General features: G+C 42.4%; 1 protein-coding gene across 2 annotated transcripts in view; it reads right to left on the bottom strand.

The window, feature by feature from the left end:
* The window catches only part of Kit (KIT proto-oncogene, receptor tyrosine kinase), a 78187-nt gene that overhangs the window by 15662 nt on the left and 45787 nt on the right, over positions 1 to 16738 (bottom strand). For both annotated transcript variants that reach the window (XM_027390910.2, XM_027390911.2), the window contains exons 6-8: positions 16530 to 16719; positions 14507 to 14622; positions 1186 to 1300 (exon numbers count right to left, since the gene is read on the bottom strand). In XM_027390910.2, coding sequence (XP_027246711.1) covers positions 1186 to 1300; positions 14507 to 14622; positions 16530 to 16719 — 421 coding nt within the window. The remainder of the gene's footprint in view (positions 1 to 1185; positions 1301 to 14506; positions 14623 to 16529; positions 16720 to 16738) is intronic.

Below are 16738 nucleotides of genomic sequence, written 5' to 3'. Positions count from 1 at the left end.
GTGTGTAGAAGAGGAAATTGCAGGAAATCAACAAGCCTGAAAACAAAACAAAACAAAAAACTCAAAAAGTTAGGTTCGGAGATGGGAGCACATGCCATGTGTGTGATGACCACTCTGGCTGCAAGGATCTCCAGGAAACAGTCTCTGAACACCTCTTTTCCATTGCCTTCTAAACACCTACACATACCAATCAATTGCTCATCTTGTCTGCTATCTCTTCTATGCCCACTAGAATTCAGATACACCCAGGCAGAGATGTGGGTACAGCCGAGCATGGTGTACACTAGACAAGCATCTGGCACACAGTTGGCTTCCATGTAAACATTTTGCTGAGCGCAAGATATCTACTCAGGCCATGTCATGGAAGGCACAGCATTCAGAGGTTTTATGTACCCCCCAAACAAAACATTCTGGTGAAACCCACACCAAAACAACAAGCCAACATCCTAACGTGTTGTCATAAAATGTCTTCCATGTAAAATAAGATTTCCACCGCCATTCTGACTATCCATGAGGCCAAACTAAGCTTTTGAAACTGGAGTATAACACGGTGTTTGATGTGTAAAAATGGCACATTGACCCTGTTTTCATCTTCAGGTAATTCAAGAGGACAATTTAAGGCTTAAGTGTGGACGTCGAGGGAAAGCCACACAATGGCAGATGTTCCTTTTTCAGGGGCTGGGCACCTAATCAAGGAGAAACACTTTTTCAAACCCATTGCTCACAAACGCCATATGTATGTTGTAATTGTGCGATCATTACTTTTGGTTACTTGGCAATTAACTTCTGAGGTAATTTTTTTCATGATAACTGCAGCCACATTTCCCACACACATTGCCTCCTGTGTATAGAATGGAAATCTAATTACTCTGCCCTGGGAAATTGCTTTATCTACCTGCAGGCTAGAAATTGCACGATAAACCCAAAAAGATAACTACCAAAATAGAGAAGGCATTCAGTAATCATTTTTCAGCAAACAAAATTAATGTCGACCAAGAAAAATATAGCCATTATCCCTTCTTAAAAAGCCACAAAGATATAGGAGAAAAAGAAATTATCAAAATGCAGCTTTTTATTCTAAAAAAAATATAAATAAATAGTAAGTCTGAAAACACATTTGAAATGCAATTGAATTATAGCCCTTCCCTTCTGAATTTTAAGCAGTGCCAAAAATAATCCTCTCACCTTTGCTCTGTTCCCGTACAAAAATACCAATCTATTGTGGGCTCTGGGAATCCCGCTGCCACACACTGGAGCATACCATTCGCGAGCCTGTCAGACGTCAGGATTTCTGGCTTTGCTGCAGGAAGAGAAATAGCTATGTCAGTCTGCTAAACAACCCTGATGATTGTCTCATTCTTTCTTATACCATCCCTAGATCCTTCCAGAGGCCACTGAGGAACCTGACTTGCTGCTCACCCAAACTAGTGATGGAAGACATCTGAAGGTGGTTGGAGGGCTCAGGAGGTACACTGTCCAGCCCTGCATGGACCCCTATCTACCTGAAGGCATAGGGATCCTGAAGAACTCTACATACCACAGGCTGCCAAGACCAACCTGGCTGGTTTCTGCTTCAGGTCAAAAATCAGCATTCTCAACTAGATTCCTTGACAATAGGAGTTCAAGTCACTCTACCTGCCCAGACACGTCATGTTAAATTATGGACACTGGAATGGCTGAAATCAGGAATTGTTGCAAAAAAATAGAAGCTACATTCTCCTTTTAGGAAGTGCAAGAGATGGTGCTGATAAGAGGTGGATTGCTATACTTACAGGAAAGCTAAAACTGGATAGTGAATGGCAGTACGAGCATCTAAACCTTTATTTCACACAACACTTGGACAGAAAACAGGAAGAAACCTGCCACGACGTTTTGTTCATACATATTATCTATAGCCTGAGAGTAATCAGCAAAAACATAAATTATACCAGCAGGAAGACTAATTTGACAGTCCTGTGTAACTACAATAATCAATTGATATTCAACAATTTCAAATTCTTGAAATTATTTCTCAAGTGAAAGGAAGATGAACTTGTACGGCACAGTTCTGATAGCATCATACTTGAAGGCTTCCAGCCCTTTGAGGGTGAACCAGTTAACAGTCAGCATCATGCAGGTAGAGATGGCCACCTGAACCACTGGAGACTTCAGAAGCAGCAAGGCAGGGATGTAATGGACAGTGCAAACTGATTACGCTTCCAAATCCCCCTCTTGACTCTACTTCTTCATTTATAGAAAGGGAACAATGGTGACCATCTTGCAGGGTGTTGAGTAAATGTGACGGAGCATGCAAAGAACTAAGAATGAAGGCTGTTGAGATGTCCCAGCAGGTAAAGAAGATTGCCACCAATCCTGACTATCTAAGTTTGGTTCCTGGGATCCACAGTTGTGGTACTCACAGTCTTACCTTCACAAGCATGCTGTGGCACATGGCACACACTGCAGCCCCCCAAAGACACACATATATGCAAATGTCATAAATATCTCTTAAAGAACCAAGAATGACATACAGGCATGTAATAATGCATTAATAATAATAATAATAATAATAATTATTATTATTATTATTATTGTTATTATTATTACTGATTTGGTTGTTTTCTATTGGACTACTATGCTCCCCAAATAAGCAAGCTGGCTATGATTAAGTGGACAATATTTACCACCCTTCATTCTCCCTTTAATGTTCTGAAAATTTCTGCTTTAAGACAGTGTGACAGTGTGACAGTGTGTGTGTGTGTACGCACGCGAGCATGTGTTTTAACCGGAAGTAGTGGAATTTCAACATCAATTACATGCAAACTAATAAGAGCAATAGATGAGAGACGCAAAGACTGGCAGGTCAGAAGCTGAAGGACTTCATTTTCCCAAAGGCAGTAGCAATGTTGAATGACATCTCTGAGAGTCATTGCTCAGCACGCCACCTCCTTGGAAGCAAGATGGGTTGGCAGGGATCAGTGTCCACATGCATGACACACCCACCTGTCACTCAACCTGTTCCTGCTGATGGCAGGACATTTGGCAAATACCACAAAAAGAGCCACTACCCTCCCAAAGCCATCCTCAAGGTAGAAGCACCCTTGAGAATTTGGATCTAATGCCAGATTTCACAAATAGAGCAAGAAGACGAGCCATCGTCTTGCAAAAGCATCCATCTGGCAAGTTTCATTTAATTATCACAGGCAACCGTAGGATCAGGTCAAAAAGTAGGACATAAAACAACAGTGAACTCTTAGGAGAATGCTATTTTGCTGGAAACTGCAGTAGCCATACGGTGAGTCTCTCTGGACTCAGCTCAAGAAGTCACTACCACTTGTAAGGAACCCCACACTTCTCCCAAGCCAAGTTGGTTGGTCTCTATCCCTGATCCTGGGGCCCTAAGGAGCACCGGACTTTGTTTTTCAAGCTCATGCTTCACCTCCTCCATCAGACTCTCAATGGCAAGAGCTGCATGTTAGACTAGGGTGTAGGTCTGGTGGCAGTAGACACCCAATAAGAGCTGGTGAATGAATTTGAGACCACCCAAGGGAATTAGTGTTCAATACCACAAGGAGATAACTGGGAGAGTAGCCAAACTGTGGCTTTCCTGACCAGGAGACCTAGTACCCTTATTCATAAAACAGAGAAGCAAGAGACAGGAAATCTACATGCATGCCTAGACATGGAGTTTAAAAATCTGACACTAACAAGTGAGTAGGGAAGTCCACAGAGAGGTGGTAGAGATGGCGTGATTCAAACATCTCAAGTTCATTGGCTGGACCTTCTTCTTTTGTCACTCACCATTGCTTGGGTCCATCATGTCCTAAGATGGGCTTTTCTTGGGTTGGTACAATAGAGAAATAATTCCTCAATACTGAAAGGATACCCTGTGGCATTAATAATGATAGCCTCTGGCTATCAGGCTTATGGATTGTTTCTACTTTTCTCTTCTAACCTTTTTCATCATACAGTGAGCATGGAGCCAAAAATGAATGTATAAAACCTTTTTAATTAAAAAACTGGAACAGCTCAAGCACGCACCATCAATTATTCTTTGCTTCAGTGACAAGTGTTCTCTAAGATCCAAGCCTTCTAGCATGACACCTGGTAGCAGTTACATAATGGCTGGCCCAGGCCAGAGTGTTGTGCTCTGGCTGGCCTACTTGCTCCTGTGTTGGTTAACTGAGTAGGTTTTTTGTTGTTTCTTTTTGAAAGCTACTATCCCAGGTGGGTCATTACCTGAGGCTAGCTGAATTGCTTTTGCCCTGTTGGGCCTCAGAGGGTACTAAACCTTAGATATGCATTAGATTTTCTGAGAAGACTCCTGCTCCAAACCCCAGCTTCTGGAAACTGAAGATATGACCCAGCATTTTATGTGGTTTTGTTGTTTTTGTCGTTTTTTTGGTTTTTTAAACAAAGTACCTTAAAGGAACTCAAGGAAAGCCAGGATTAGAAGGGGCCAGAGAAGTGGCCCTGCGTGCCACAGTTCAGAATCACTAACCCTTAAGATGCATGTGGGGACCTGTGAGTGTCTCCTACAATTTTGTTCTCTTACTTAATCTTAGTCCCAGCCCTGTCCTCAACACTGGAGGTGTGATACCTCATTCTGAGAAGACTAAGTCACACCGGTCCAGTGTGGGCTGTCCATGGCAGGTTGTAGTAGGAAAATGTTTAATGCATAAAGAATGAGCTAGGTAAAACTGATTCCTAAAATGAAAATCTGAGCTTATCTGCATTTTATAAGTGGCTCAATGCACCATGTATGGCATTAAATATGCATTTCACTGCTAAAGATACATAACTCTGCAATTCTCCAGGTTAAGTCAGACTATGGTTTCTTAGACATTCTGAAAATAGGATATCAAATGACACATTCCCTAATTCCTCCCAAGTTGGGGTTTTTGATAAGCCTAAGAAGTGTCTAAGTTACATGTTTCCTGTGCAGATTTTTTTTTAAATAGCTTTTTCCATTTGAAAAACACCGTAGGCTTAAGCCATCCGGCGTCCCCAACAACAATGATCAGCTCGTAGGCAGTCATTTGTTAATGTAATATGAGAATTTGTTGCTCATGCAATTAAAATCCTAAACACTGTTTTACCCTGCAGATTGGTGATTTGAAAAATATTCTTCTCACCACCATTAGGCTTATGTGGAAAGCAAGAACAAAATTAATTTTAAGAATGCAGTACATATAACAAGAGCTGGCAGCAAGCACTGGAAGGCTCCAGGCACACAGAAGGGAGCTGGGGAGACTCATCTTCCATTCATGTCCTGCAGGGAAGTGGTTCTGAGTAGAGTTCTTCTCTGGCCCTGCCTACCTTAACCAGTCCCCATGCCCAATACAATCTGCCTGTACTATATAATCAGCCGGAGAGAGGACAGACTCAGGTCTCCAAAGAATAAAAGACCAAATGGGGGAGTGGTCATCAAGAAGGATTTCTGTTTTGTAACCCTGGGATTGCTGGGGCGGAATGGTGTTGCGGTGGCCATTTTTAACAATCTGTCACCATTCTAGTTGGGTCTGAATAGAAGCTACATTCCTGTCATAATATTGTTATAATGAGAGGGAATGTAAACCAGCTCAAACAGGAATATAAAATAACTAGAGTTGATTTTTTTAAGAAATTACAGACATCCTTAGAATAGATATTTTGTAAATATATTTTGTCCCTTCTTAAATATATATATATATAATATATATATATATATATATATATATATATATGGTATTTTGGCCTGGTTTCATCTAGCCCAGGCTGACTTCAAACTCTCTGTGCAGCCAAAGATGACCTTGCTAATCCTCCTGCCTCCACCTTCAGAGTGCTGAAATTATAGGGGTACACCACCACCCTCTTTTATGTTGGGTTCAAACCCAGAGCACCTCCATGCATGCTAAGCAAGCTCTATAAACTGATCTACCAGCCCCCATATAGGCATTTTAAAAAGAAATTTGTCCAACAAACAAAAACAAAAGCTTCAACCCTAGTCTCCTATGCCCATATATTTTAAACACAAAACCCATTTTAACAACAAAATGCTACTTTAATGAAGTAGTATCCCCAACTAGATTATGAGTTTTATTCTTCATTTTATTCAAAACTCTTCTGGCCTTTTTAACTACTTAAAATTGTTTTTCTTAATCCTTTGGCTGCTCAAACCCAGTGACTGTGCGCTCGTGGACTTTTCTGAATCCCTGTTCTAAAAAGCATTCAGAAAGAGCCCCTGGGGGCTAGGGAGATGGCTCAGTGGGAAAGTGCTTGCTATGCAGCAGCAAGGAAAATGTAATGACTGTTGTTCGGACCCCAGGCACCTACTGGTGGCCCACCTATAATCTCAGTACTTGGAAGCCATAATAGGGCTTTGGTGGTTACCTAGGCTAGCTGAATCAGTAAGCTCAAGGTTCAAGTGAGAGACCTTGCTTTAACAAATAAGTGTTCAATCTCTTCCCCCTACACACACTTGTCCACTGGCATATGCAAACACACGGGAACATGTAAACACACATGCTTGATGCCTCATATACAATTCAAACAAACAAAAAAACCCTCCTAGTTTCAAAGATGGAATCCCCAAATAATGTCTCTACTTGGAGAAAGCCTGCTTTAGTCAGACTCATTAAGCTCAATTCATGGATCCTCAGTAGTCCAGATATGAGCCGGGGACCTGAACAACCCTCAGAGAGCTATGCAGGCTGCCAGATGTGAGCCGGGGAGCTGAACACCCATCACAGAGCTATGTGGGCTGCCAGGATGCACAGGCGCAGGCTGAAATGTCATTTTTCTACTCTGCAAAGTAGGTAATTCATTTTGCCACATAATTCAGAAGATATTGACATAATGCCCACAGAAAAATTATGTACCTATTCTTGGATTAATTTAAATTCCCACTGAATTAGAGGCCACCCTGCATGCATTTATAAGTGAACAAGGCTAATTTGATGTAAAAACACACCTGGCTCAAATGAAAAGGAAATTTTCACACAGCAGAAGGTCCACAATATAAAAGGACTACTCATGCTGCTGTCAGGAAGAGTCGGGGGGCAATATCATCAAAGTTTACAGTCACATACTGAACCCATTTCTTTGTTTTTCCATCATTTAATTAAAAAATAAAAAAATAAATGATTAGACCACAGGAGCCATATAAGTAACAGAGAGGCAGGAAGGTGGCTGCATTTTCTAAGAGGTTTGGCATTCACACAGACACTCCAGTTATGTATGTGTCACACATACCCTTCCCCAAGACTGATTATCTTATGAGAGATGAAAGAAAGTGATGATGGTGGCAACACTGGAGCCAAGAACCATGTTTAGAAGTGCATCTATTGCTGTCTTTTTCCAGAGTAAGAGAGATTCAAGTTCTACGTTAATGGCTCGTTTCCATATCTGTTTCCCTCCAATTTCAACATTCATAACCATTCTAGTATCTAGAGATTCTCTTTCTCTTTAGAGACTTTATAATGTCAAATCAAGGGACTAGCAGGATGGCTCAGTGGGTAAGGCACTTGCCTCCAAGGCTGACAACCCGAGTTCTAGTCCCTAGGATCCACATGGTGGAAGGAGAGAACGACTCCCTCAAACTGTCCTCTGATTTACAATCACACTGCAGCATGGATGGACGTGTATGGGGTGGAGGGGTGGGGGGGTGGGGGTGTGCCTGGGCACAATGCAAAAACAAGTGTTCAAAAAATGTCATGTCAAAATAATACTAAGATTCAATAAAAACAGATACAAGAACTGCCAGATCTCAAATACATGTATGAAGTCTACAAATAGATTAATGTGAAAAGACCGGCAACTATTTTTACATAGATTAACTACCATACTAAAGACAACCTGAGAGTTAGTCCTTAATTTAGAATAGCCCTGAGAACTGACAGTGTGTGGAAGACATAAGAGCATGAAACATAATGACAGATGGCAACTTCATAACTTCCAGGCACTTGGGCAAGGTCACTCATTCAAGATTAAACAAGACGATTATAAACTCCTGACAGGTTCCTTTTAAAACTCAGTCACATCATTTTAGAACTGTCTTACTCTATAATGTCTCAAAATTGTATCAGATGTGGACTTAAAGGAATTATGAAAGATCTGTACAAAGAGATACCAAAGGAAAGCTGTGGAAGAATATTTTATGACTTGAAAAGACATTCTTAATACATCAGTACTCAACACTAAAAAGTCAGGAAATGAAATAACACAACCTCATTTTTGTTAAGATAAATGTATTTTATTTCATATATGTGGCTGTTTTGCCTACATATATGTATTATCAAGTGTGTGACTGTGAAGGTCAGAAGAGGGCAACTGAATGGATGGTTGTGAGACACTATGTGAGGGCTGGGAACAAAACCTGTGTGCTCTTCTAGAGCATTCAGCTGACAGCCTCAACACACACACACACACACACACACACAACACACACACACACACACACACACACGCGCGCGCGCGCACATGCAGGTCTGGAAAAAGATACAAATAAGGGATATTAATAATGCGAAACAATGAAATAATAAAAAAACCTCTTAAATGGTGAACATAAAATTTATTTTTCATTTTTGCTTCTTGATACATTTTCTGGGCTTACCAAACCTATCTTTTGAGGTAAGAAAAACTTGAATTTAAAACCCATAAGTAGATATAATCCACCTACAATGCAGGACAGCCTGCATGTGAATCACATGACAAGGCCATTTGCCAGCAGTGAAGGTGGACATGTCATGCCAGCCATGTAGACCACTCCAGACCACCTGCCAGCCATCTGGTCTCCCACCTGGCTGGAATCTCAGGGTCCTTTACCAGTGTGAGAACAGGAAGGCCCTGCCTTCAGGGACAGCTCAGTTTGGGGGCTTGGAGTCTGTCCTTGAGGGAGAAGGCAAGCCAAATTCCAAGCATCAACTCTATTCCAGTCACCTTGGAAGCCCCCCAGCTTCTGAAAAGTAAACAGTAAGGACTTTCATGAAGTAAGTCAATTTACTGAAGTCTACTTACTACAGACTACTCTACTGCCTGTTTCAGAGTCCCAGCTACTGACTCCAGGACCAAGCCTCATAGCAACACTAAAAGGCAAAAGCCTTTTAAAACAAAACCCCACAGAGAAATGCATGATGGTTAGACACACATTTGTTAGGAAAATCTCTCACCCCCACCCTTTTTAATAGAAAAGGTGTGTGCTGGGAGTGCAACTCAGGCAGGGGGCATGCAGAAGCCTTAGGCTTCAATGCCAGTATCCAAAATCAATCATTGAAGAGGAGAAAGAGGAAGATGGACATAGACTCTAAGTGGCTAAGAGGTGGGAGACTATCTCCAGTTATGGAAAGAGTTCTCCTAGCTTTGCTCTCACTGTTCCATGAGGGACTTCTTCAAGGGCAGACTTGCTCCAAGCCCCTAAGTTAAGTAGTCCTTGAAGACAGGCAGCCATTCTTGTTTTCACACTGGGAGAAGACCCTGAGATTCCAGCCAGGTGGACAACCCAGATGGCTGGCAGGCGGTCTGAAGCCATCCACACGGCTGGCTTGACAGGTCCACCTTCGCTGCTGGCAAATGGGCTTGCCGTGTGATTTACTTTCAAGCTGTCCCACATATAGCTGCTTCTACCTAGTGAGGCTCTAGCCATCTGTAACCGGATTCATCTATTGATAACCTAAAATACATCAAAAGCAGTCTGGACTTTTCAAATGTGGTCAAAGGGGAACTTTCTCATCAGGAAGCTTCATTACGGGCGATTTATCAATTTGGCTGATTTTGGTATACTGCAGGGTCTATAAATAACCATGAGTGCCAAGCAGGATGTTAATTATTTGATGCAGTGATTTAGAAATAATCCATTATTAAGCATTTTCTTAAATTGTTTCTGGTACCCTGTTAGTACCCTAAATGGCATGAAGCTGCTAGTGGCACTGAGAGTCAGTGTGGTGTGGTACAGCCATCACTGTGGACTCCAGTTTAGCTTAACACAAGTCGGCTGTCTGCAAGCACCGTGAGGAAGGTAAACCCTTGCTGTGCAGCCCTACTCCATGGCTGAGGTCTGTCACTGAAGGAAATACCTTTAAGACTGGAGAAAGAGCTATCCATGACCCTTTTATACTACAAATTTAGTTATCAGAGGATGTCTGAAGTTTTAAGACAGTTCAGAGGCTCGAAAGACAATGATCACTATAGCAAGCATTGTTTTCTCCAATAGCTATATGAATAACTCCAGGATTCACAGGGATATTTGAGATTAAAAGTCAAAATAAATTTATAAAAAGATTTGCTTTGCTGATTGCCCTTTGGAACCCACTAGATAGTCTGTCCTTTATTCAAAAAATACCCCAAAGCAAGTAAGTTAGTTCAACTTATGCATCTGGCCTGTTATGTTCCTTTCACCTGGCCAACATCCAAGTGTCAGAACTGTATGGTAACCTTGGCCAGAGGCTCCTGATAAGCAGTGTAGGCTGCCCACACATCTGGCCAATAGAATTTTTTCGCAGCATCGAGAGGATTCTGGGAAAGAGTAATATCTAATGGAGAAAGCACTTTGGAGTAAAGTTTGGAGTTTTTACAATTATATGCACCCCCTCCATTTTCATTTGCAAGGGAAATGCATCACTATTTTCCCCAAAGGGCATCAAACATTTCAGAACTAAGAATTTGACTTCTATATACACCTCGGGTAAGCACTCCCAAGAGGAATTATAATAATGCAAATTCAATGGGGGGAAAAGTGTGGCTTTTGTTTTGTTTTTATGAAAACTCCAAACTCCCAATCCATAAGGGATTAGACCCCTATCCTCCACACTAACTATACTGAAATCTACATGAGAAAATTTCAAAATAAATGGACTTTTCCAGAAGTTAGGCCACTACAAATCAAGGACTTGCATTAGCATTTCTTAGCACTGAATCTTGTAAGCAATTATGCATCAGTGTCACTAAGTAGCTTGAATTTCTGTGCTAACCCGGTGCGTTTATTATCTTGACTTTTATTAATTCTAATTTTTGCAGTACATAATTCCTTTCCCCCTGGAGGCTGAGCTTATTTACAGAATAAACCATGCATAGAATTACCCGTAACTGTCATCGTTATACCCTAGGTTGTCAAGATGGACACAAATGATTCCCGGGGTTTGATTTTAAAACAGTTTTGTTTAGTTGATTTTTGGAGATGGGTTCGAACACAGCTCAGGCTGCCTCAACTCACTACATAGCTCGGAATGACCTTGAACTTCTGATCCTCCTGCCTGGGGGTATACACATATACCACCATGGTTAGGTTTGGTTTTATGTAATACTAGAGACCAGAACATGAACAGGAAACATTTTACCAATTGAATGGCATCCCCAGCCCTCGATTTTAGCTTTTGATTTTAACTCCACCACAAAAAAACAAAACAAAGAAACCTAACCCATAATACTGTCAACTATAACAGTATAGAGCAATTGTGACATGCCTCACAAAAGGTATCCACAGTTTGAACAGATATGGTCACTGTCAAAGCCATTTGTAAATCCAGTGTGCCTTGTGAGTAAAATGAATGGCTTTTGTCAACTTAGCATTTGCAAGTAACCAACATGAATGAAAGGCTTCCTGAAGAGTTTAACCTCAGAGGGCAGAGCCCATTGCATCGTCCTCCACACACCCAGTGTGAAGAGGCAGGCATTCCATCAAATGGCCAGGTGCTTGTTGGAGAGCCCAGACCTAAACAAGACCTCTCCCAACAGGGGAAGTTAGTGCTGCTCCCTAGTAGATGTGATTGTAACTGACCCTGACTAGTGGGGCAAGGCAGCCTCATAAGTCAAACGGCAGCAAGTCTGCCACCAGAGAGAAAAGTCAGAAATGTACCGGGTCAGTGTCTCATGCCCAAGTGGCAGATGACACGCTGGGAAAGAGACATCCCCTCTGGCTGAGAGGCTCAGGCAAAGAATAATACGATGAGTTTCTCAATGGGTTCCACAGAGCATGCTCCCCTATGACCCACTGTCACAGGGCCATTGGGGAAAGGCGCAGGTACACATAAGCAGTACTTGGAAGGAGCAATCTGACAGAATGGTTCTTATACCTGAGAAATCTGATGAAGCCTTATGTACTGTCCACCTGCTTCTTTAGTTTGCTTTTCTATTAACTGACTTGTACTGTATTTTCTGGGAGCATTGATCTACAATGGATTGGATGTCTTGCAGCAGGTAGGTGGAAGAGGCCTACTACACTTGGAATCAAGTTTTGCATGGACAATTTGCACATTATGCTGGCAAAGACACTGATTCGCCTACTGCCATCTCTTAAATTAGTTGAATATTAAGGTTTTCAGAAGTAGATAATTTTGCCCGTGTGTAATATATTAAGTTCCCTTGATTAACATCTGAATTAATCTAGAAATATTTGAATTGAGGGCCAATGAGATACCAAATAATCAAAACTGTTCTGAGGAACAGAAATATTAATTAACATTTCGTTTGGAAAGGAGGAGCTCTGCGGTTCAGAATTTGGGATCATTGCTCCATCCCACAAACCACCCCCACCTCTCCTGGCAAAGGGGTATATAGCATACATCAACAGATTAGGATTCTGGGAAGATCAGCAACATAAAAGCACTTAATCATAGGCATGTGACACTTTCCCCCCTAGAGACAGGGTCTCAGTGTATAAACCAGGCCAGTCCTCAATTCACAGAGTTCTACCAGCCTCCACCTACCAGGATGCTGAAAACAAAGGCAGGCACCGTGACACCCAGCTCAGATATGGCACACTGATACCTGTGGTGCCTAATCTTGGTTATCAATCAACTGCTTCTGGAATCAACTAAAACCCAAGCTGCTGGGCAATCCTGAGAGGGATTTTTCTTGAACAGATTATTTGAAGCAGGAAGATTCACCCCAAATCTGGGTCTTCTTCAAGATTCTAATGTAGACCAAAGATTGGGACTCTCCAGGAATCCTCCTGGCCCTCAGTGCCAGACTAGGACTGCTAAGACTTTGAGCCTGGTGGACTGAATGAGACAGCCATTGCTGGACTACACTGATGACATTCTGTGTGTGTGTGTGTGGGGGGGGTCTGTGTGTTCTAGTAGGTCTGTTCCTTTAGAGTATCCTGACTGATACAACATCTTAATCAGGAAGCACAATTCTAGGAATGCTGATACAGTCATGCAACTCTAGATTGCAATTTTTAAAAAAGCAGTCCAGAGTAAAGCTTTACTAGTTATTTCTCTTCTTCAATAACAAATGCATCTGACCCCACCCAACCTGCTATCATAGCAAGGCAGGGACAAATGGGATAAATATATGTGGAACCATAACAGGTAAGCTGCTCCAGGGAAGAGAAGAAGCTCCCCTCATCCCGCCCCACCCCACCCCCTGCCACCATCTACAATCCCCTTACGCTGCATGCTGCCCAGTTCCTAAGTTATTTGAATAGTTGATTCCCCCCTAGTGATGCTGTTTTGCTCCTTCAGGGCAGGAGGCATGGCTGGCAGAGGAGGCCACTGAGGGTTGTAGACTGGCTTCAGTTTTCAGTTCTCTACTTCCTGATTAGTCATAAGGTGAACAAGTTAAGCTGCAAGCTCCTACTGCCACAGACCTAACCCCAGAGCCATGCCCAACCCTGCCAAGATGGACTACATTCCCTGCAAACATATACGTACAACCACCTTCCCTCAAGCTGCTTGTTCTCCATTCTCTTGCAACAAGTAACTAACAGAGGAATGTCCCTGTTGTTTCTCCAGGCCCTACACACCCAGGATGGATAATTCTAACAGTCCTTTGTTCACTGGGCCATCTTCTGGAACACTCTGGTAGGTATCATGTTATTCTTCCTCGTCAATGCAGGCTGGACCCAGAAACAAGCCAAGGAGAAGCCCTTCACTTGGCAGAAGTTGCAGCAAGGATAAGACTCCTGTCTGCTTGGCCTCCACCTCTGCTCAGAAGTTTCTCTAAGAACCACAGTAGTGTAGGACTTTGGTGTTGAGGTTCCCATGACTACAGACAACTGCCCCCCACCACCAAACCACTTGCTGTCTGTTCCCTCAGTACTCCTAACGTACTCAGCAATAACCCATTGAGCTGGGTCAATTGCACATTGATTTCAGTGGGAGAACAATCTAGACATAAATGGTATATCACAGCCTAAAGAGAGCGAGCTCTGGGAAGAAAAAATCCATGTCAGGGCTTGACAGTATCTCTCCCACACCCAATGGCAAACTCCTGCTCCCATTCAACATCTGGCTTTCCAGTTCAACAATCAATAACAATACACTTTCTCTTAGCTCCTAATGTCAGCCTCCCTGGGCTCCTCTGTTTACTTCAGAGGCAGCCCTCAGAAATTCACACCACTTCTACAAGGTCATGTGGCCAGTGAAATGTAGGACAGGGAATCGGTTTCTCTTCCAACCACCAAACCACGAGGTCTTTGTTAAGGTCAAAATTATCATGAAACATTATTTACATAGTACACAAGAAACGTAGCTCTGCAGCTGTTCTACACACGAGCTGCAGCGTGCAATCACACAAAATAAAAAGATAAGGAGTCCTGCAATTTACTTACTGTTCACATAAACGTTAAATGTCACGGAAGCGCTGACATCAGAGTTGGACACCAGAAAGGTGTAAGTGCCTCCTTCTGTGCCTTTTAATCTGGTCAGATGGAGTTCGTTCACATATCTACAAGAGAAGGACAATAAATCAACCCCCTGTAGACAGTCTATCCTAAAGTGAAAGTCTCTATCACTGTTTCTACTTGGAAAGAAATGCCTCATGGGGGAAAATACCATTTAATTCAGTATTAACACAATATACACAGTCACACACGTCACTCTATTTGGAACAAAAACCTGCATGTGAAGACACAGAAATAGGCCGGCCAAGCCTTTGGGGCCACAGTCCCAGACTACCTTTGTGACCACTTCCTATTTTGCCCACACTGTAGCAGTACCTTGAACTCTGTCCTGGGAAACCCTGGCTCAATAGTCTGCACACACCCTCCATTTTCATGTCAATTCCTTAGGCCCTTGGGATCCACCATGAGCTCCTTCACCCTCTTGTCACCCTATCTTGCTTCTGTCAATGCTATCTCTTAGTGTTATTTTACTCCCAAACTTCTTTTCCCAGTGTCCCCTGCAATATTTGTTATTCAAATATCTAATCTACACAGGGACCTACAGGATGGCTGTGAAGATGGAACACCATATAACTCTTGAGCTAGCATGAGCCCTAGATGGACAGATCAGCTGAGCAAGACCATGACCAACTTACCATGCTCAGTGGCCTTGCTCGTTCTCCTCTCACCACTCAGCAGACAAACTGCTGCTAGATCAAACTTTCTAATCTCAACCTTTTGTGCAGGTGCCTCTCTCTGTCCTGTGCCTTGTCTACAGGCCTATTTCTGTGTCCCCATGGACTGCTGTTGTGGGTGCAGCTCAGCACACCTCACCATCCAAGGGTCACCTTGAATGGCCAGGTACAGAAGCTCAGTGCAGAGTTCCCCAAGCAGCTTTCCTGCTCCCTCACAGTTCTCTCTCTGCATAAATCCCATGCCACTGACTCCTGTCTAGGGCTCAGCTTCTAGGGAACTGGTAATTCCTTTTTATAACAAAGGCATGCAAGATCCCAACCTCAGAACACTTCACCTTGATAACTCCTCTCCTAACTAGGTACTTCCCAACTCCACCCTCATCAGCCCAACTCTCAATAACCCAGGCTCGCCTTTGTTCATCCAACAGTCAACAGCTCCTGAGTGGAATAACATAAACGCTACCCAGTTACCAGCCCCTTATTAGTTATCTGATCTTGGTCACATCACTTTACCCTTCTGTGCCTTGGCTTCCTTGTGCACAAAAATGTTGGTAGTTAAGAGTGATGCAGACCCAGTGAGATGAGGGAGTGGGTGAAGACACTTTCACCACAAGTACCTGAGTTTGATCCCTGGAACGCATGTAAAAGGAGGAAGGAGAGAACAGACTCCTGAAGATGGTTCCTGACCTTTACACGTACTTTGGGATGCATTATGTCACTGTATCATGACATAACCACACAATAACAAATTTTAAAAGATTTTCAAGTGCCACATCTAAGGTTTATGCTGATATATGTCATATATACATGACAGAAATGAATGAAAGAACACAAGGTATTATTACTGCTACTACTGGAATTTATAATGTTTTGAAGCTCAAATAAGAGATCTAATAATAAAGAAAAAATAATTGATCACCTGGCCCAAAGTGTAACAATTCATAGTTACCCTCAAGAGTTTTAATAAAGTAGTAACAATACTAACTTCTCATTCTTCCTAAGGAAGATTATTGTGTCCTGAAGATATGCCAGTCATTGTTTTGGGTTACCCTTAAAATGAAGAGAAAAGTAACTCCCACTTTCTAAATGAGAAACTGAGTGGGCGTACTCCTGTGAAGTATGAACATTCTAAACCCACAATAAAATGAATTCTCAGCTGAGGGCAGAGGTAGCTCTAGGTATGCTTTGTCATCTGACATCTTTCCATGTGTTGCTGGGTCACCAAAACAGGACCTGGGAAGGTGGCGGGGATAGAAGGACACAAGTCCGTTTCTTACCTGATGTTACTTTTGTTATCGGATTTGAGATAATCTTCCCCCTTGTTAGTGGAGGTCCTGTTCATATATATCCACTGGTGGTGTTCAGGTTTGGGGTAAGCTTCATATTCAACAACCAAATCTATATTCTCTCCATCATTTACAAAAACTGTAGTGTTCTTCACTGGAAAGATGTTGATGAATCCTTTATCTAATTGTAACAGAATGAG

The sequence above is a fragment of the Cricetulus griseus genome, assembly GCF_003668045.3.
Source record: "Cricetulus griseus strain 17A/GY chromosome 1 unlocalized genomic scaffold, alternate assembly CriGri-PICRH-1.0 chr1_1, whole genome shotgun sequence".
NCBI classification, from domain to species: Eukaryota; Metazoa; Chordata; class Mammalia; order Rodentia; family Cricetidae; genus Cricetulus; species Cricetulus griseus.
The sequence above is the reverse complement of the archived record's forward strand: the minus strand, read 5'-3'. Positions and strand labels throughout refer to the sequence as shown.